The sequence below is a fragment of the Notolepis coatsorum genome (genome assembly GCF_963971535.1).
Source record: "Notolepis coatsorum genome assembly, chromosome: 4".
NCBI lineage: Eukaryota > Metazoa > Chordata > Actinopteri > Aulopiformes > Paralepididae > Notolepis > Notolepis coatsorum.
This window is the reverse complement of record NC_140168.1, coordinates 106,766,295-106,788,138: the sequence shown is the minus strand read 5'-3', so window position 1 is coordinate 106,788,138 and position 21,844 is coordinate 106,766,295. Positions and strand designations below refer to the sequence as shown.

The 21,844-nt window shown below is 41.7% G+C and overlaps 1 protein-coding gene across 1 annotated transcript in view; it reads left to right on the top strand.

Annotated features, from left to right (window-relative positions):
- Window positions 1-21,844, top strand: part of pip4p2 (phosphatidylinositol-4,5-bisphosphate 4-phosphatase 2) — a gene marked incomplete at its 5' end in the record, with an annotated part of 112,508 nt that overhangs the window by 82,581 nt on the left and 8,083 nt on the right. Inside the window, one exon of the mRNA XM_084312063.1 lies at window positions 13,596-13,686. Within this exon, the coding sequence (XP_084168189.1) occupies window positions 13,596-13,686 (91 nt within the window). The remainder of the gene's footprint in view (window positions 1-13,595; window positions 13,687-21,844) is intronic.

Sequence of the window (21,844 nt, the reverse complement as noted above, 5' to 3'; positions counted from 1 at the left end):
CATACAGAGGGTTCATGTAGCTGATAGGATGTCTGGGGTCATGTGATGCATCTTACAGAGGGTTCATGTAGCTGATAGGATGTCTGGGGTCATGTGATGTATCGTACAGAGGGTTCATGTAGCTGATAGGATGTCTGGGGTCATGTGATGTATCTTACAGAGGGTTCATGTAGCTGATAGGATGTCTGGGGTCATGTGATGTATCGTACAGAGGGTTCATGTAGCTGATAGGATGTCTGGGGTCATGTGATGTATCGTACAGAGGGTTCATGTAGCTGATAGGATGTCTGGGGTCATGTGATGCGTCTTACAGAGGGTTCATGTAGCTGATAGGATGTCTGGTGTCATGTGATGTATCGTACAGAGGGTTCATGTAGCTGATAGGATGTCTGGGGTCATGTGATGTATCTTACAGAGGGTTCATGTAGCTGATAGGATGTCTGGGGTCATGTGATGTATCTTACAGAGGGTTCATGTAGCTGATAGGATGTCTGGGGTCATGTGATGTATCTTACAGAGGGTTCATGTAGCTGATAGGATGTCTGGGGTCATGTGATGTATCTTACAGAGGGTTCATGTAGCTGATAGGATGTCTGGGGTCATGTGATGTATCTTACAGAGGGTTCATGTAGCTGATAGCAGCAGTAGGTCTCTCAGGCCACATACTGTACTGTGCCCAAAGAAAACACCCTCACACCACCCATTTCTCTCAGCCAGGTTGTGGGTGGGGTTGGGTGGGGGTCATGGTTGTTTGGGGTTAGGGGTTGGGTTGAATTATATCCTATAGCTTTCATCTATCACATTGGATCTAGATTAAGCAAAATAAAACATTATTATTATTTCATATAAAAAAAACATAAATAAAAGGAAAGAAAGAAATGTACTAAGCAATTTTTAAGACATTCCATTGGTCAGGTAGTTTTATAATAATACATTTGGATAATTAATTTGAGTAATTAATTTCAGGGACTTAAGTTCCTGATACTTAAGGAGTTGAGTAACACGTGAAGATTGGTGAGGTCTTTATAAATGTATAAAGAATGCCTTGTGAATAAAGAATTTGGCTAAAATGAGCAAAACATTGGGTCTCATTCACCAACATTGCCATAATATTTCTCTTATGACAACCACCACCTTGGAAGGTCATAAGAGAAACTCTGCGATAATTACACCCGGATTCACCAACGCGTGGAGAGGCTGTCTTAAGTGGCCAAAACGATCACAGCCGCGATGCCCACAATGAGATACGTCACTCATTGACAAACTTGAACGCGTGTTCCCGTTGACTTCATTTGCATACAGACACGCCTCCGACAGCTCCTTATAAAGCCAGCCAACAGAGCCGTGGCATACAGACACGCCTCCGGCAGCTCCTTATAAAGCCAACAGAGCCGTGTGTAAATGTAATCCCAATGAGAGCGAAGAGAGTTAGAGGCGCACCTGCAGGAAAACGCAGAGCTAACTACAACATCCCAAAATAAAGCCCAACCCTCTAGAGTCTGAGCTCCTCCTCTCTCAGAATTTTCACAATTTTTTTTACATAATATGAAACTACAGGTTCATACCTTCAAAATAAGCCATCAATTGTAAAAATTCAAGCCGATCGTTTTCAATCAATGTCCTATGAAACATTCTGGTAAAATCCTAACCAAGTCGCAGAACAGGGGTTTGAAAGGATTCAAGTGAATTCAGCAATTTGATGAAAGAACTGCACTCCCTCCCAGAATGCAATGTGATCAATGTCACTAGACCAATTCACACGTGGAACAAAGGCCCAGTTTCTAGTCTGTTGTTCCTTTGTTATTCCAATGACCGGGCCCAGGCGGCCCTACAGTGACACACACTTTGATTTGATGCCATGTACACACGCTAGATATATAGAGGTTTACCTGAATACATTACTAATATTATTAGGGCTATTGTTAGAGAGAGAGAGAGAGAGAGAGAGAGAGAGAGAGAGAGAGAGAGAGAGAGAGAGAGAGAGAGAGAGAGAGAGAGAGAGAGAGAGAGAGAGAGAGAGAGAGAGAGAGAGAGAAAAGAGAGAGAGAGAGAAAGAAAGAAAGAGATACAGACAGAGAGAGAGACATTTATAATAATTATTATAATTATTATTAAATAGAATAATCTTCTATATGCTTGCCATGGTAGTCAGTGATACTGGTGTCATTCTGTGTTCAGGCGTCCACTGAGTAAATTAATTGCCTACTGCCCCTTTAACAACTTAGGCTTGGTAAGTTTCAGTTTCACTTGTAGAGAATTTAACTGCACGTGAAGACAGATGACATGTTACACAATGGCATTTGGATTTATCAATATTTTGGATTTAAACACAGTAGCAGTTAAACTGGAGAGGAGCTCAGATGATCAGTCCGGAAAAGTATGTAGGCTATTGCTTTTTTTTCCCCTCTATCAGCTGTGAGAGAATGTCCGCGGGTCCACACGCAGGAGATAGTTGGCGTGTGTGTTGGTGACACACACAAACACAACGACTGCAAAAAGTCGAGTCCCATGGATATTATTGCAAGAGATAATTCATACATATTATGAAAAGCCAATCTGTTGTTTAGAATTTGGATGGGGGGTAGAGAGTCTCTGATAAGTCTCTGCGGGGTCTAACACCTTTTCACAGCGCACACACCACGCTGTGTGTGTGTGCGCGCATGCGTGTATGTGCGTTTTGTGACGCGTTGTAGTTCCCAGGAGTACAGGGATAATTACAACCATACCATCTAGCAAAAATTAAACATATTTACAAGTCGTATTAAGTTTAGCAAGTAAGGAGACATATATATAACATCTCAAAGCACTCGAAAAACTTTCTATTTTTACCGATTTCTGAAAAGCGCGACTTTCTGAGCATTTGGGAGAAATTCTAAATCCTTTTGTTCTCCGCCAACGGGTGCAAACAGGACTTTGGACTCCCAAGGGAACACGGCGCACACCAGTCTGTTCCACTTACGACTGCTCTTCAGCGCTCCTAAATCCTGCTCTTAATTAGGACCGAATCCAAGACAAGGGACGGTTGGTGAATCCCAAAATCGGCCCGGAAATGTCTTAAGTGGCGCTAAGACCAAAATTTGTCAGATCTTTTGTCCTAAGTCCGTTGGTGAATGAGACCATTAGGTTAAATCAGGGGTGCACAACCTTTTTTGAACCAAGATCTACTTTTAAATTTACCACCTAGCCGAGAGCTACCAGCCAAAATTGTATATTGTAAGGGGCTTTTGAGGCTTTATAAAAGCAGCACAATGAACACAAATCTGTCAGTGCCGAGTCCGACCTCATCTTAAATACCAAACAGCATTGCTTGTTGTAGTTAACAAGGAGAGGCAGAGTTGATTTTGCACAACATTTTTTTTTTTTTTTTTTTTTTTTATAATCAAATTTTATTAATCAAGATCTACTTGAAATCAGCCTGCGATCTACCTGTCGATCGCGATCGACTGGTTGGGCACCACTGTTCTAAGTCATCAAAAATCATACTAGAACTGGGTAGGAGAGCATGAAACAGACAGATGTCATTTTAATGTCACCTTTACAGAAAACACATCGCTCTCTCAAAGCCAAATCTTAAAAGTAGAAATCATTCATTACTTTGTATGATTTTTTGTTTGTTTTGGGTGAAGAATTAGTTCTCAGTTTGGATACTGTTGGTTGGTCAATAATATAAAACATAATGATTTCTAGATTACTACGCTGGGTATAAATTGTTTGTTAGAATAGATCTTGTGAATTTTTTCAAACACCTTTTTATCAAGAAAATGTATTCCATTCATGAAAGGTGTGGGAAGAGGAGATGGGGGACTGTGAGTATAATGTAGCAGTAGTAGTAATGTATTGGGTAGCGTTGACAATATATTTTAATTGTTTGAGGTTGCGATTAAAGTTCACAACAAGAATCACTGTAAGGTACTACATCCACATGTGAATCCAATAGGTTTATTACACACCAAATATTCCATCCCGCTCCTATAAACAAGATTTTATGAACTTTTGTAAAGTACTGTATATACTTAATTTGCAGGGTATTAAAACACCTTAAAAGGTATTCAATTCATAATTCTCAATTTAAAGCATTAAAAGGTATTAAAAAAGTCTTACATGTAATCTGCACAGATATTCAAATGTTTGGGGGACGACCCGGCTGTCTGGAGATTAATCGAGAAAAAAAAATACTTTAATCATACAGAGGGAATTTTGGCACTACAAATTAATTTAAATATGTCATTAAACATAAAATGTTTTGTATTCAAGTCGTTGTTTTTTGCGGGGCTCCCAGGAGCTTGGTGCTTCTTTGCTCTAAGTGGTGTTAAACATTTATTAAAAAGTCTTACATTTAACTTGTTGAAACCGGCAAGATACCCTGAGAAAACTTAAGAGGCAATTCGGTGACATTGTAATCCCATTTTAATCCTTTCACTACCACACTACAGAAGGGTTAAAACATTCTGTAGTGTGGTAGTGAAGGGGTTAACCTTCTGTAGTGTGGTAGTGAAAGGGTTAACCTTCTGTAGTGTGGTAGTGAAAGGTTAACTGTCTGTAGTGTGGTAGTGAAAGGTTGACCTTCTGTAGTGTGGTAGTGAAAAGTTAACCGTCTGTAGTGTGGTAGTGAAAAGTTAACCGTCTGTAGTGTGGTAGTGAAAGGGTTAACCTTCTGTAGTGTGGTAGTGAAAGGTTAACCTTCTGTAGTGTGGTAGTGAAAGGTTAACCGTCTGTAGTGTGGTAGTGAAAGGGTTAACCTTCTGTAGTGTGGTAGTGAAATGTTAACCTTCTGTAGTGTGGTAGTGAAAGGTTAACCTTCTGTAGTGTGGTAGTGAAAGGTAAACCGTCTGTAGTGTGGTAGTGAAAGGTTAACTGTCTGTAGTGTGGTAGTGAAAGGGTTAACCTTCTGTAGTGTGGTAGTGAAAGGTTAACCGTCTGTAGTGTGGTAGTGAAAGGTTAACCTTCTGTAGTGTGGTAGTGAAAGGGTTAACCTTCTGTAGTGTGGTAGTGAAAGGTTAACCTTCTGTAGTGTGGTAGTGAAAGGGTGAACCTTCTGTAGTGTGGTAGTGAAAGGGTCAGTGTTGGGAAAGTTCACTTTATTTTTTATTTAATTCTTTCGTATTTTTCTCCTCCTGATTTTTCTGTATTTTTCCTCCCATCCCATTTTAGTCGTTATGCCAATTCCCCCCTCCCCTACCTGGTTGTTGCGCGCATGTGCCCCCTACTGGTCGGTCTAGGGAGCCCTGAAGTCTATCACATGCTTCCTCCGATACATGTGGAGACAGCCAGCAGCATCTTTTCACCTGACAGCCGGACTCTCATTGGTGAAGTGTAACACTACCTTCACCATTTCCCTCCCTTGCTGTGCAGGCGCCCTGACCGACCTGTAGGAGTCGCTGTTTTACGACCACCAGGTCACCACCCACCGGCTTCCCTCCCGCTGACACCGCCAATTGTGTCAGTATGACGGCCGGCCAAGCCGGAGGCACCGCTGACAGCCGGATTCGATACCAGTGTCTCTTGCGGTGGTGACGAGCGCTTAGTCCGCTGCGCCACCCAGCCGCATCCCGGAAAGTTCACTTTCTACTTGAACTAGTTCAGTTCACAGTTCACACATTTTTAAATGAACAATTTCAGTTCATAGTTCATAATTCAAAATTGTGAACTAAAGTTCATGGTTTAAAAAATTTACTAGTTTATAGTTCTTTTTTCAATACGTTGCTGAGAGCTATTATTTGTCAAAATGATTGCCACAACCCATATAGAACCACAGACAGCAATCAGAACACTGGCATTTCCATCACACTGTGATTATTTATCAGTGTTTCCCCGACCATCTCTCTCTCCGTGCGCAACACACACACCTGTGTGCCCGTCCCAAATCTGGCACACTTTTGAACGAAGTTATACTGTGATAGAGCGCCGAGAATGAACGCGTTCACAATTACGTTCATCTAGCGGAAACACGGTACGTTCAGTTCACGTTCACCCAAAATATGAACGAGTTCATTGAATGCATTCAGGTACATCACTGGAAAGGGTTAACCTTATGTAGTGTGGTTGTGAAAGGGTTAACCCTTTGTCGTGTGGCAGTGACAGGGTTAAGATAAATTATATAACACCCATCTTGTTGAATATTGACAGCGGAATTAACACATTGTTTCAGTGAGTTGAGTTTCAAAGTTCCATTCATACATTCAAAGTCTATTGCCTTTAGCCCACCTTCAGAGCGGACTGTGATAGCTTTTTTGATATAGTGAGTTTGATTCCTCTATATAAAATTAAAGTTAAGTTGTTTTATCAACTTAACCTCTTAACACTTTGAATGCCGACGACGACTATTCTTGTTTTATCAGCCCCCCCCCCCCCCGTTGAGTGCCGACGACGAGAAATGTTGTTTGATTTTTTTATTAGCGATCTGAATTCATATTTCATCAACCGAGTCTCCCGTTGGTACAGCAGCCCCAGGAGCTCAGATGGGAAAAAAACACCCCCCTATCGTCTATCCCTGTGTAACTGCAGGGCAGTCGATTAGACTGAGAGATCCCTGTGGGATCTGTAGAGGTGGAGCCAACTGGCTCCATTATGCTGGCGAGCCGTCTGATGATGAGGGATCTGACGTGCATAAGTACACATATACTATCGATAATCTAGTGTTTATTTGAAAACGATTCATAAATAGGCAGACGTGTCTAGTGTATTCGAGAATATTCCAATAAATGCCGTTTATGGGGGAATCTTAAAATTTTCCGAAAATCTTTGAAAGAACGATAGCTTTTCGAAATGCTATAAAAAGGATATGAACCGATTAAAAAACAATCCGTTTCGACAATGTTGACTGCAAACAAGTCATTGATAAGCGACGGGCAGATTAGACACATAGCCATAATTTAAAACATAGATTAGGCGTTTTTAATGCTAACATTGAAGTGGATGATGGCATTCAACGGGGTAAAAAGGTAAACAAGGTCGGCACTGATAGTGTTAAGCCCGACGAGACCGGTACCAGTCCCAAAATGACATCACGTCATAAATCAATCTCTCCAGACTGTTTGACAAAAGTATCGTTTTATTTTTCAAACGTATTCAAGTATAAACATCATAACCATGTCAAACAGCAGTTATAATGTATATTATCATCAATACGTTAGTTTACCAATAGGTTAAAGTGTTATTAGATAGATTTGAGCATTTCTTTTTCTATTGTTTTGGTCGCGAAAATCGGGCATTTTGATAAGATTGAACGTCAGGAATTGTAGTTTTTTTACGCCATTTTGTAGAGGACATCGAGAGCTTTCACTGAGCATTGGAAATCCGAACGACACTTCCCAAAGGCACTCCTGATGATACTAAATCCAAATTGAACTTGGGCATTTGAAAGATAATATATGTATATATATATAAATGTGCGAATTGGCTATAATAAGGTAATTTATAAGCCTGCTATTCTATATTCTATAATAATATTTCAAATTGCATTGGTCCGGATGGGAGAATTCAGTACTGTATCTACTGAATAAAATAAAAACATAAGAATAAAAAGGTTTAAAACTTTATTCACCTTCAAATGAATAAATACAATAAATAAATAAAAACATAGGAGCAGTAAAAATTCGGTAAAGTACATTGAGTCTAGAGAGAGAGAGAGAGATGAGGGGAAGAGAGACAGCAAAAAACAGAGAGAGAGAGAGAGAGAGAGAGAGAGAGAGAGAGAGGGAGATGAGGGGCAGGGAGAGAGAGAGAGATGAGGGGCAGAGAGAGAGAGAGAGATGATGGGCAGAGAGAGAGAGATGAGGGGCAGAGAGAGAGCAGAGAGATGAGGGGCAGAGAGAGAGAGAGAGAGAGAGAGAAGCAGAGAGAGAGAGATGAGGGGCAGAGAGAGCAGAGAGATGATGGGCAGAGAGAGAGAGATGAGGGGCAGAGAGAGAGCAGAGAGATGAGGAGCAGAGAGAGAGAGAGAGAGAGAGAAGCAGAGAGAGAGAGATGAGGGGCAGAGAGAGCAGAGAGATGAGCGGCAGAGAGAGAGGGAGAGAGGGAGAGAGAGATGAGCGGCAGAGAGATGAGGGGCAGAGAGAGAGAGAGAGAGAGAGAGAGAGAGGGAGAGAGAGATGAGCGGCAGAGAGATGAGGGGCAGAGAGAGAGAGAGATGAGGAAACAGGAGGATTAGCCTTAAGCTCTCAATACAAGGACCTGAAGAATGTAGTCCAGTCACATGAGAAACATGTGAGAGACTCACACACACACACACACGCACACACACGCACGCACGCACGCACGCACACACGCACGCACACACACACACACACACACACACACACACACACACACACACACACACACACACACGCAAAGCCAAATGGATGCATTTCCTCCTCATAGGTTAAAGGTTGGATCTGTAATCCCAATGTAAGCAAGTGAAAACCAAAATGTGTATTGGAAGGATTTATTATTATTATTATTATTATTATTATTATTATTATTATTATTATTATTATTATTATTATTATTATTATTATTATTATTATTATTATTATTATTATTATTATTATTATTATCATAAATTCTCAAACTGACGGCTTGGTACAGTTTATTCGACGGCTGAACCTGAACTGCTTTCTAAACCTGTAAAAGCCCCGTTCATGTGGGAACTTTTGTTTTGTAAACGTTGGGAGTTAAAACGGTCCCGTGTTTTTAAATGCTGAAAGTAAATTCCAAAATAAAAGCGTTGTTTCCCGCGTACAAGTGAAACCCTTGAGGAACATAACGTACATGACCTCAAATTTAGTTTAGTTTAAACCGATGTAACTCTTAACCCTTTCACTCAGGGAACAAACTTAACTTTTTGACTTACCAGCCATTTGGCTGGTAGATTTTAAAAACTACCAGCCGGGCAGATTTTTTACTAGCCAAAAATCCAATTAGTATTTATATTGTAACGTTTGGCCACTTTAAATCATTGAACAGAGAGAGGTAGATAGATAGATAGATAGATAGATAGATAGATAGATAGATAGATAGATAGATAGATAGATAGATAGATAGATAGATAGATAGATAGATAGATAGAGAGATAAGGCAAGCCTGAAAACCTACCTGTTCAAAAAGGCCTTTGACTGTTAGCTTTTTATTTTAATTTTATTGCGCTTTTGTTTTTAAATTGTCTGTTTATACTATGTTTTTAATTAACTATGTTCTATTTTTATCTTATTTTTATTCTGTTTTAACCATGTAGTGTAGCACTTTGGGATCCCAGTGAACAAAAAGTGCATTACAAATCCAATCTATTATTATTATTATTATTATTATTATTATTATTATTATTATTATTATTATTATTATTATTATTATTATTATTATTATGTGTGGCTGCCGCCCTGGCGGACATCTGTGCTCTACTGAGTGCACCTTTCTAGTCTAGAGAGAGAGCGCTGATTCCCCGTAGCTGAGCAGGGTTGCATTTTGTCAACACAAGTTGGAACCCTGGAGGAAGCGATATAAGGAAACAAATTGCTCCGCTAATCGCTCATGTTGACCCCGCCCCCAAGTCGCTCACCGCTCACCTTGAATCGAGCGCTCCCCGCTCCCAGATTTTTTATTTTTTTTGGAGCATGGTGTAAATTAGCTCAAACTACAACAGTCTACACCCCCTGGGCCCCTTAACAATTGTTTGTATTGAGCCGCATTGTAATTGTACCCATTCTGCAATGTTAAATAACGTTGTTGATCCATTCACTAGCTCTATTAAGCGATGATAGCTAGCCTAGCCACAATGCTATGGTCGCTGCCATTAACGTTAGCATGTAAGCTAACGACAACAACAATGGCGTCAAAACTTTTTCTAACTGGGATGTGAGTGACAAAGCCTGAACAGGATATCACAGGTTCACCCTTCTCATTGGTTGAAAATGGCCTTCATGTTTGTACATCGCCATCTGTTGCTTTGGCATTGTACTACATGTATATTACATCAGTGTTAAACCACTGTGAGCGGCCTGGAGGGAGTGGATTCGAGCGGAGGAGAAGCGGTAGATGCAGTGTATTTTGTTAGCCGCCAGGTGGCGGGCAGACCTTAAATTCTAATCGCCAAAGAATAAATCTACAAGTCAATGGCGCTGGGCGTGTAACTATTTTGTACCCTGCTTTCACTGCCACACTACAGAAGGTTAACCCTTTACTATCGCACTACCGACGGTTACCGTGCCAGTGTGTCATGTCTGGTCATTATTATCATGGTGTTATTCACTGTCAAAGATGCAAAGAAAAATCATAATTCAAATTCTCCTTTGTTTCATCACAATTTAAGCAAGCCTAGTAATAGACACAATATTTCTGACACTGGGAATACATTCACTGAGGTCCACAGATGTCCCTAGATACCAAGAACATGCAAATGGACCTTGTAGAAGTGGAGCAATATTCCATTTACTTAGGTATCTATTTTAGGCGGATTTTCAGAAAATAGGGCTCCGGGCTTAAGAGGTTAAAGGGGTGTGTAGCGGGAGTCTTAAAGGGGTGTGTAGCGGGAGTCTTAGAGGGGTGTGTAGCGGGAGTCTTAAAGGGGTGTGTAGCGGGAGTCTTAGAGGGGTGTGTAGCGGGAGTCTTAAAGGGGTGTGTAGCGGGAGTCTTAAAGGGGTGTGTAGCTGGAGTCTTAAAGGGGTGTGTAGCGGGAGTCTTAAAGGGGTGTGTAGCGGGAGTCTTAAAGGGGTGTGTAGCGGGAGTCTTAAAGGGGTGTGTAGCGGGAGTCTTAAAGGGGTGTTTAGTGGGAGTCTTAAAGGGGTGTGTAGCGGGAGTCTTAAAGGGGTGTGTAGCGGGAGTCTTAAAGGGGTGTGTAGCGGGAGTCTTAAAGGGGTGTTTAGTGGGAGTCTTAAAGGGGTGTGGCATGCGGGCGGCTGGGTGGTGCAGCGGACATTGCGCTCGTCACCAACGCACAAGACACCGGTATCGAATCCGGCTGTCGGCGTTGCCTCCGGCTTGGGCCGGCCTTCATACTAACTCAATTGGCAGAGTCAGCGGGTGGAAGTCGATGGGTGGTAATCTGGACGTTGTAAACAGCGACTCCTACAGGTCGGTTGGGGCGCCTGCACAGCAGAGACAGGAAAATGGCAGGGGCAGTGTGAGCCTCCCACACGTTACTCCTCGCCAAATGAGAGTCCGCGCTGGCAGGTGAAAAGATGCGACTGGCTGCCTCCTCGTGTATCGGAGGGGACATGCGATGGGCTTCTATCCTCCCTACAACCGCCCAGTGGGGGGCACATGCGAGCAACGTTCAAGACGGGGGAGGGGAGAATTGACACGGCTAAATTGGGATGGGAGAACAAATTGAAAAAGGGGGGAAAAAGTGGATTTAAAAAAGGGGTGTGGCATGCGATTCTTCTTAAAGGGGTGTGTAGCGGGAGTCTTAAAGGGGTGTGGCACGTTCATGATAATAATAATAATAATAATAATAATAATAATAATAATAATAATAATAATAATAATAATAACTTTATTTGTATAGCACTTTTCGTCTCAATGGGGAGATTAGTGGCTCAGGAGGTAGAGTCTGATAATCAGAAGGTTAGAGTTAGACAGTGTCTCAGGAGGTAGAGTCTGGTAATCAGAAGGTTAGGGTTAGACAGTGTCTCAGGAGGTAGAGTCTGGTAATCAGAAGGTTAGGGTTAGACAGTGTCTCAGGAGGTAGAGTCTGGTAATCAGAAGGTTAGGGTTAGACAGTGTCTCAGGAGGTAGAGTCTGGTAATCAGAAGGTTAGGGTTAGACAGTGGCTCAGGAGGTAGAGTGGTCGTCTGGTAATCAGAAGGTTAGGGTTAGACAGTGTCTCAGGAGGTAGAGCAGGTCGTCTGGTAATCAGAAGGTTAGGGTTAGACAGTGGCTCAGGAGGTAGAGTCTGGTAATCAGAAGGTTAGAGTTAGACAGTGTCTCAGGAGGTAGAGTCTGGTAATCAGAAGGTTAGAGTTAGACAGTGTCTCAGGAGGTAGAGTCTGGTAATCAGAAGGTTAGGGTTAGACAGTGTCTCAGGAGGTATCGTCTGGTAATCAGAAGGTTAGAGTTAGACAGTGTCTCAGGAGGTAGAGTCTGGTAATCTGAAGGTTAGGGTTAGACAGTGGCTCAAGAGGTAGAGCAGGTCGTCTGGTAATCAGAAGGTTAGAGTTAGACAGTGTCTCAGGAGGTAGAGTCTGGTAATCAGAAGGTTAGAGTTAGACAGTGTCTCAGGAGGTAGAGTCTGGTAATCAGAAGGTTAGGGTTAGACAGTGGCTCAGGAGGTAGAGAGGTCATCTGGTAATCAGAAGGTTAGGGTTAGACAGTCTCAGGAGGTAGAGCGGTCGTCTGGTAATCAGAAGGTTAGGGTTAGACAGTGTCTCAGGAGGTAGAGTCTGGTAATCAGAAGGTTAGGGTTAGACAGTCTCAGGAGGTAGAGCGGTCGTCTGGTAATCAGAAGGTTAGGGTTAGACAGTGTCTCAGGAGGTAGAGTCTGGTAATCAGAAGGTTAGGGTTAGACAGTGTCTCAGGAGGTAGAGTCTGGTAATCAGAAGGTTAGAGTTAGACAGTGTCTCAGGAGGTAGAGTCTGGTAATCAGAAGGTTAGAGTTAGACAGTGTCTCAGGAGGTAGAGTCTGGTAATCAGAAGGTTAGAGTTAGACAGTGTCTCAGGAGGTATCGTCTGGTAATCAGAAGGTTAGGGTTAGACAGTGTCTCAGGAGGTAGAGCGGTCGTCTGGTAATCAGAAGGTTAGAGTTAGACAGTGTCTCAGGAGGTAGAGTCTGGTAATCAGAAGGTTAGGGTTAGACAGTGTCTCAGGAGGTAGAGTCTGGTAATCAGAAGGTTAGAGTTAGACAGTGTCTCAGGAGGTAGAGTCTGGTAATCAGAAGGTTAGAGTTAGACAGTGTCTCAGGAGGTATCGTCTGGTAATCAGAAGGTTAGGGTTAGACAGTGTCTCAGGAGGTAGAGCGGTCGTCTGGTAATCAGAAGGTTAGAGTTAGACAGTGTCTCAGGAGGTAGAGTCTGGTAATCAGAAGGTTAGGGTTAGACAGTGTCTCAGGAGGTAGAGCGGTCGTCTGGTAATCAGAAGGTTAGGGTTAGACAGTGTCTCAGGAGGTAGAGCGGTCGTCTGGTAATCAGAAGGTTAGGGTTAGACAGTGTCTCAGGAGGTAGAGCAGGTCGTCTGGTAATCAGAAGGTTAGGGTTAGACAGTGTCTCAGGAGGTATCGTCTGGTAATCAGAAGGTTAGGGTTAGACAGTGTCTCAGGAGGTAGAGCGGTCGTCTGGTAATCAGAAGGTTAGAGTTAGACAGTGTCTCAGGAGGTAGAGTCTGGTAATCAGAAGGTTAGGGTTAGACAGTGTCTCAGGTGGTAGAGTTGTCGTCTGGTATATATATATATATATATATATATATATATATATATATATATATATATATATATATATATATATATATATATATACAATGCAACAATACATTTCTATCGTTGCAATAACAAGCACATTATTTGAACTTTCATCATTTGAGAAACCAGAGTTTTTGGTTTGACACAGTTTATACTACTATGCATTTGAACGTCTCAGTGTGTATTATATCCGTGTGTATAACGTGTTGTTCACCTCCCTCTTCCGCTCCAGATCCTCTGTTGGCAGCGCGCTCCCTAGGAGGCGCTGTTGTGCTTACATCACCGTGGGCATGATCTGCATCTTCATCGGAGTGGGGCTAACGGTACGTCTGATCTCTATAATAATTCTCTGCATCTTCATCGGAGTCGGGCTAACGGTACGTCTGATCTCTATAATAATACTCTGCATCTGCATCGCAGTCGGGCTAACGGTAAAGTCAACCAATCAAATCAAATCAAATGTATTTGTAAGGCCCGACAACACACGTTAATGTCCCCATGGGCCGGACACGTCTTCTTTAAACAAGTCAAGGAGAAACATCACAATAAGTCAAGAAGCAAGACAAGAACAACATAAGGTCCAACAAATTTAAAATAAATGCAAAATAAATGAATGCAATGCGAACACTCCCAGACATACCCCACGCGAAGGTAAGGAAAAACTCACTAAAACCTAGCATTAGGAAAAAATGCACCACAGGCAGTGTGGAGGAGAGAAACCTTAGAAGGGCCATTCAAGGGGGGATCTCCCTTCTTAGATGTCGGTGATAGTAGTGTTGCAGACGGACAGTTGGTAAGCATGCACTCAAGTGTGTAGTGAAACACAGATGAGTGCATGCAATAGCAACTGAACATTTTGAAAGATTAAAGATAGAGCTGATAGCTATAGCAACTGAACATTTTGAAAGATTAAAGATAGAGCTGATAGCGATAGCAACAGAACATTTTGAAAGATTAAAGATAGAGCTGATAGCGATAGCAACTGAACATTTTGAAAGATTAAAGATAGAGCTGATAGCGGATCTATTTGAGGCACAGGGGCGGCGCAGAGAGGGTCGCGTCCTCCCCGTCTTAATCACGGGACGTTCAACACTCCGGTCATCACTACGAGACAGCCGGAGACAGGAGGGCACGCAGAGAGGGTCGCGTCCTCCCCGTCTTCATCACGGGACGTTCAACACTCCGGTCATCACTACGAGACAGCCGGAGACAGGGAGACAGGAGGGCACGCAGAGAGGGTCGCGTCCTCCCCGTCTTCATCACGGGACGTTCAACACTCCAGTCACAAGTACACACACCACCCTTCGCTACACTGAAGCCTTTCAGGCATGTGGCTTTTAGTGAAGCTACCTCAGAACTCAGGAATTGTAGCTTTCAATGACCAGTAAATGGCAAATGGCTGCATTTATATAACAGCTTTTATCCAAAGTGCTTTACAATTTGTTCCTCACATTTTATCCGTTCACTCACACATTCACACACCGCCAGTGGAGACGCCAACCTGTTCATCGGGAGCAGTTATCTCTATAATAATAATGATCTCTCTATAATAATAATGATCTGTATATAATATAAGATATAATAATGATCTGTATATAAAAGGACCCTCTGGTCATGTGGACGGACTCCTCGTCTGCCTGTGCACTTGTTCATTCACACTTATTCTTTTTCTCTTAATTTTAATGGGTAGTTGGGGGGGGGGGGGTCACACAAAGATATACAACATCATGTTTATCATAATCGTTGCTACATATAATGAATGTTTGACGTCTAAAGCCCTCCTCCAGTCATTAATCACATTGAAGAGCCTAAAAAGGGAATAAAAAGTTATATTTTGTGTCAAAAGTTCACCATTCTTGAACAGGCATTCCTCTGTTTTTAGGTCATAAACCAAACAGGTTGAGAAGCACTGTTTAGGGTATTGTATGGAGTAAGTACTGTTTTAGGGTAGGTTTCTCCATAGAGCTCCATTGTACTTTCAGTCAGGCGAGTGTCATGGTTTCTCCATAGAGCTCCATTGTACTTTTAGTCAGGCGAGTGTCATGGTTTCTCCATAGAGCTCCATTATACTTTTAGTCAGGGGAGTGTCATGGTTTCTCCATAGAGCTCCATTGTACTTTTTGTCAGGGGAGTGTCATGGTTTCTCCATAGAGCTCCATTATACTTTTAGTCAGGGGAGTGACATGGTTTCTCCATAGAGCTCCATTATACTTTTAGTCAGGGGAGTGTCATGGTTTCTCCATAGAGCTCCATTATACTTTTAGTCAGGGGAGTGTCAGGGTTTCTCCACAGAGCTCCATTATACTTTTAGTCAGGGAAGTGTCATGGTTTCTCCATAGAGCTCCATTGTACTTTTAGTCAGGCGAGTGTCATGGTTTCACCATAGAGCTCCATTATACTGTTAGTCAGGGGAGTGTCATGGTTTCTCCATAGAGCTCCATTGTACTTTTAGTCAGGCGAGTGTCATGGTTTCTCCATAGAGCTCCATTGTACTTTCAGTCAGGCGAGTGTCATGGTTTCTCCATAGAGCTCCATTGTACTGTTAGTCAGGGGAGTGTCATGGTTTCACCATAGAGCTCCATTGTACTTTTAGTCAGGCGAGTGTCATGGTTTCTCCATAGAGCTCCATTGTACTTTCAGTCAGGCGAGTGTCATGGTTTCTCCATAGAGCTCCATTATACTTTTAGTCAGGGGAGTGTCATGGTTTCTCCATAGAGCTCCATTGTACTTTTTGTCAGGGGAGTGTCATGGTTTCTCCATAGAGCTCCATTATACTTTTAGTCAGGGGAGTGCCATGGTTTCTCCATAGAGCTCCGTTATACTGTTAGTCAGGGGAGTGTCATGGTTTCTCCATAGAGCTCCATTATACTTTTAGTCAGGGGAGTGTCATGGTTTCTCCATAGAGCTCCATTGTACTTTTTGTCAGGGGAGTGTCATGGTTTCTCCATAGAGCTCCATTATACTTTTAGTCAGGGGAGTGCCATGGTTTCTCCATAGAGCTCCGTTATACTGTTAGTCAGGGGAGTGTCATGGTTTCTCCATAGAGCTCCATTATACTTTTAGTCAGGGGAGTGTCAGGGTTTCTCCATAGAGCTCCATTATACTTTTAGTCAGGGGAGTGTCATGGTTTCTCCATAGAGCTCCATTGTACTTTTAGTCAGGGGAGTGACATGGTTTCTCCATAGAGCTCCATTATTCTTTTAGTCAGGGGAGTGTCATGGTTTCTCCATAGAGCTCCATTATACTTTTAGTCAGGAGTGTCATGGTTTCTCCATAGAGCTCCATTATACTTTTAGTCAGGGGAGTGTCATGGTTTCTCCATAGAGCTCCATTGTACTTTTAGTCAGGGGAGTGACATGGTTTCTCCATAGAGCTCCATTATACTTTTAGTCAGGGGAGTGTCATGGTTTCTCCATAGAGCTCCATTATACTTTTAGTCAGGGGAGTGTCAGGGTTTCTCCACAGAGCTCCATTATACTTTTAGTCAGGGAAGTGTCATGGTTTCTCCATAGAGCTCCAGTATACTGTTAGTCAGGGGAGTGTCATGGTTTCTCCATAGAGCTCCATTATACTTTTAGTCAGGGGAGTGTCATGGTTTCTCCATAGAGCTCCATTATACTTTTAGTCAGGGGAGTGTCATGGTTTCTCCATAGAGCTCCATTATACTGTTAGTCAGGGGAGTGTCATGGTTTCTCCATAGAGCTCCATTATACTGTTAGTCGGGAGTGCCATGGTTTCTCCATAGAGCTCCATTATACTGTTAGTCAGGGGAGTGCCATGGTTTCTCCATAGAGCTCCATTATACTGTTAGTCAGGGGAGTGCCATGGTTTCTCCATAGAGCTCCATTATACTGTTAGTCAGGGGAGTGTCATGGTTTCTCCATAGAGCTCCATTATACTTTTAGTCAGGGGAGTGTCATGGTTTCTCCATAGAGCTCCAGTATACTCTTTTAGCGCAGGTAGGGGGCAACTTAGTCACGTGACTCAGTTGGTGTTGCTGGTCATTATGCTGTGGTGGGTTATGTCGTGGGCCAAATGGACATATGATCTACCAGATGGCAATCAAATAATTGGAATATTCTTTTTGGAATCTCACCGGCCACAGGTAAGAGCAATTTAGCGTCAATTTCAGCTTGATTGTCCATTGTTTTCATAGCCATCAGCGTATGCTGTTGTACTAACGAATGCCGTTATTGACAATCAATTAATCAGAAACAACCCCCCCCCCCCCCTTTCATGCATTCATGATGGAACATAATACCGATCATATGCATTTGAATTTTTTATTGTAGGGACGAAATGCCAATGGATTAAGTATAATATACATTGCGGGCTATTACTAGCCTTCCAGGAATTACCCTAAACCGCTCTAAAACTTACTTATATTCACCACGGTATAAAACGGGAATGTATGGATGGAAATTTTTTTTCTTTTTCACATCTTGAACGATAGATACTCGATGCCAAATGGGCCATAGTATTGCATCCATAGCTATAATATATATATATAGTTATAGCCCTGCAAACAAGGTGAGCGACTCCATTGGTTTAATGCGTGGCAGCACATAGCCATATCCTGTTCCCAGCGTGGCAGAGAAAGAGTTAATGAATCCACCTAATTGAAATAAGTCTACAATCATCAATTAAAAACGATCACCACTGAGACATGTGGCAAACCCCACCCATCTGTTAATCCACACTATTTAAAACAAACACACACCATTATTTGCTTTATTTCAAGTAAAGGTCTAGCGATTTCCTGTTTTAAAGCAAAGTCCTGCAATTACAAGGTTTAGACGTGTTTAGTAAACCGCTGGTGGGTTGGCATGGGACCTGCGTTCAGCAGGCTAGCGTGCCGCCTGCTTCACATTTCCACATTCTTGTTTATGGAGCTTCATAGAACACCATATTGTTTAGCCTTTTCAGTGTATTAAAATGATATTAAGACTTCAACTATTTCATCTAATCACATTATATAATCATAATCGCTTCATAAGCGATTTAGTGGGATCAGGGTGGGTATAATTGATTCATTCAAGGTGACCGGGAGTGTTGTACCCATTCTGCAATACAATTTTCATTCAATCACTCACCGCGCATGTGATTGATTGAATGAAAATGTTATTAACAGATTGCAGAATGGGTACAACACAGTACGGCTCAATACACACAATTGTTAAGGGGAGGCAGACCAGAGAAAGACTTTCGTCTTGTTTAGCTAATAGTTACCTGTATGCAGCTAATAGTTACCTGTATGCTGCTAATAGTTACCTGTATGCAGCTAATAGTTACCTGTATGCTGCTAATAGTTACCTGTATGCAGCTAATAGTTACCTGTATGCAGCTAATAGTTACCTGTATGCAGCTAATAGTTACCTGTATGCAGCTAATAGTTACCTGTATGCTGCTAATAGTTACCTGTATGCAGCTAATGGTTACCTGTATGCAGCTAATAGTTACCTGTATGCAGCTAATAGTTACCTGTATGCAGATAATAGTTACCTGTATGCAGCTAATAGTTACCTGTAAGCAGCTAATAGTTACCTGTAAGCAGCTAATAGTTACCTGTATGCAGCTAATAGTTACCTGTATGCAGCTAATGGTTACCTGTATGCAGCTAATGGTTACCTGTATGCAGCTAATAGTTACCTGTATGCAGCTAATAGTTACCTGTAAGCAGCTAATAGTTACCTGCATGCAGCTAATAGTTACCTGTATGCAGCTAATGGTTACCTGTATGCAGCTAATAGTTACCTGTATGCAGCTAATAGTTACCTGTAAGCAGCTAATAGTTACCTGCATGCAGCTAATAGTTACCTGTATGCAGCTAATAGTTACCTGTAAGCAGCTAATAGTTACCTGCACGCAGCTAATAGTTACCTGCATGCAGCTAATAGTTACCTGTAAGCAGCTAATAGTTACCTGCACGCAGCTAATAGTTACCTGTATGCAGCTAATAGTTACCTGCATGCAGCTAATAGTTACCTGTATGCAGCTAATAGTTACCAGTATGCAGCTAATAGTTACCTGTATGCAGCTAATAGTTACCTGTATGCAGCTAATAGTTACCTGTATGCAGCTAATAGTTACCTGCATGCAGCTAATAGTTACCTGTATGCAGCTAATAGTTACCTGTATGCAGCTAATAGTTACCTGCATGCAGCTAATAGTTACCTGTATGCAGCTAATAGTTACCTGTATGCAGCTAATAGTTACCTGCATGCAGCTAATAGTTACCTGCATGCAGCTAATAGTTACCTGTATGCAGCTAATAGTTACCTGTATGCAGCTAATGGTTACCTGTATGCAGCTAATGGTTACCTGTATGCAGCTAATGGTTACCTGTATGCAGCTAATAGTTACCTGTATGCAGCTAATAGTTACCTGTATGCAGCTAATAGTTACCTGTATGCAGCTAATAGTTACCTGTATGCAGCTAATAGTTACCTGTATCCAGCTAATAGTTACCTGTAAGCAGCTAATAGTTACCTGCACGCAGCTGCCACATGGCTAATAGTTACCGGCACCTCTAGTGGCAAACTTGATCACAATTTAGAATTCAACAACAACCAATCTAGATATTTCAAGATTCTATGCTTTACATCCGCGCATTCTCTGAGAGATGCACAAAACGTTTAGATGACAATCGATTCCGATACAATAAAGCAAGTCTTTATCACAAACAAATCCAAAGATATTTAATGTTTTACAAAACATGTCTAGTGTTGCGTCCGGCTTTAGAGGTTTAAAAGCCTAATTGTATTTTTTATTTAGTTAATAAATGTCTTGTTGTAATTCCTTATATACCTAATGTAGCGCATCTTTTTGAAGCAGATTCAGCTTCTTTTGCTCTGATTTGACTTCAGTTTAATTGCATTGTTACTGTTCACATGTGTGGTGCCGTCAGTCATATATAAGTAAAGATAAAGTTTGAATGACTTACTGAACTGGTGTTTTAATTTCACACCACACTGCTTGTTAGTTATTTCAGCACCAGGCGCTGTCCACCGACTTTTTTCATGTTGAGCAAGCGCTACATTGCACCTCGCTGCCTACCTGTTATTCACTCTAGTCTCAAAATGGATAAAACAAAGTATAACAAGCATTCTTTAGGTGGTGGTAGTTTCTCTATTTGGACATTATAGCTAACATATAGCCTAGCCTAGTTGGTCGTAATATAAAAAAGATTTTTTTTATTCTTTTGAAAATAGTCTGAGGGGCCAGATATTATTGCTGGCGGGCCAATTTCGGTATTGCCGACCTGTGCTCTACTGTCTTTAACTATGAATGAACACAACACTCTAACTTACCATCTTTAGATAATAAAGTACTCAACCTCTACTGTCTTTAACTATGAATGAACACAACACTCTAACTTACCATCTTTAGATAATAAAGTACTCAACCTCTACTGTCTTTAACAATGAATGAACACAACACACTAACTTACCATCTTTAGATAATAAAGTACTCAACCTCTACTGTCTTTAACTATGAATGAACACAGCACTCTAACTTACCATCTTTAGATAATAAAGTACTCAACCTCTACTGTCTTTAACTATGAATGAACACAACACACTAACTCACCATCTTTAGATAATAAAGTACTCAACCTCTACTGTCTTTAACTATGAATGAACACAACACTCTAACTTACCATCTTTAGATAATAAAGTACTCAACCTCTACTGTCTTTAACTATGAATGAACACAACACTCTAACTTACCATCTTTAGATAATAAAGTACTCAACCTCTACTGTCTTTACTATGAATGAACACAACACTCTAACTCACCATCTTTAGATAATAAAGTACTCAACCTCTACTGTCTTTACTATGAATGAACACAACACTCTAACTCACCATCTTTAGATAATAAAGTACTCAACCTCTACTGTCTTTAACTATGAATGAACACAACACTCTAAGGGCGCGTTCACACCTACCCTGTTTGGTCCACTTTAAGTGGACCATGGTCCCTTTAGATCGATAGTCCGTTTGGTTTGTACAGGTGTGAACGCAAACCAAACTGTTACGAAGGATCAGATTAAACCGAATATATATATTTATTGATTGATATATATTGCATAGGATTTGTATATCGTCTGATATCCCTTGTGTATTCTTTGTACATATACACGGAATATCCCTTTAACCTAGTACAGACCATAATATTTCGTTCTCCTATTGGACAGCGGTCCCTTAGGCGCCACTGCCATACCCCCAAGGTCTAGTTCAAAGTCACCGCCAAAGACATGCCTGGACATGAACGGCTCTGCGCAAGAATATGAGACAGGAATAAGGCTGGTACTAGTTTGTTCGCCTAACGTATAAATATGGCGCAGGTGAATACAGAAGTAGTTCGAGTTACCCAAGTGAAGCCTCACCCACGATACAACGTGCGGTGAAGTAGGGCCCGTTTGGCCCCAAATAGAGCATTGAGACCGCGTGCGAATTGATAGCTGAAGTATCAGAG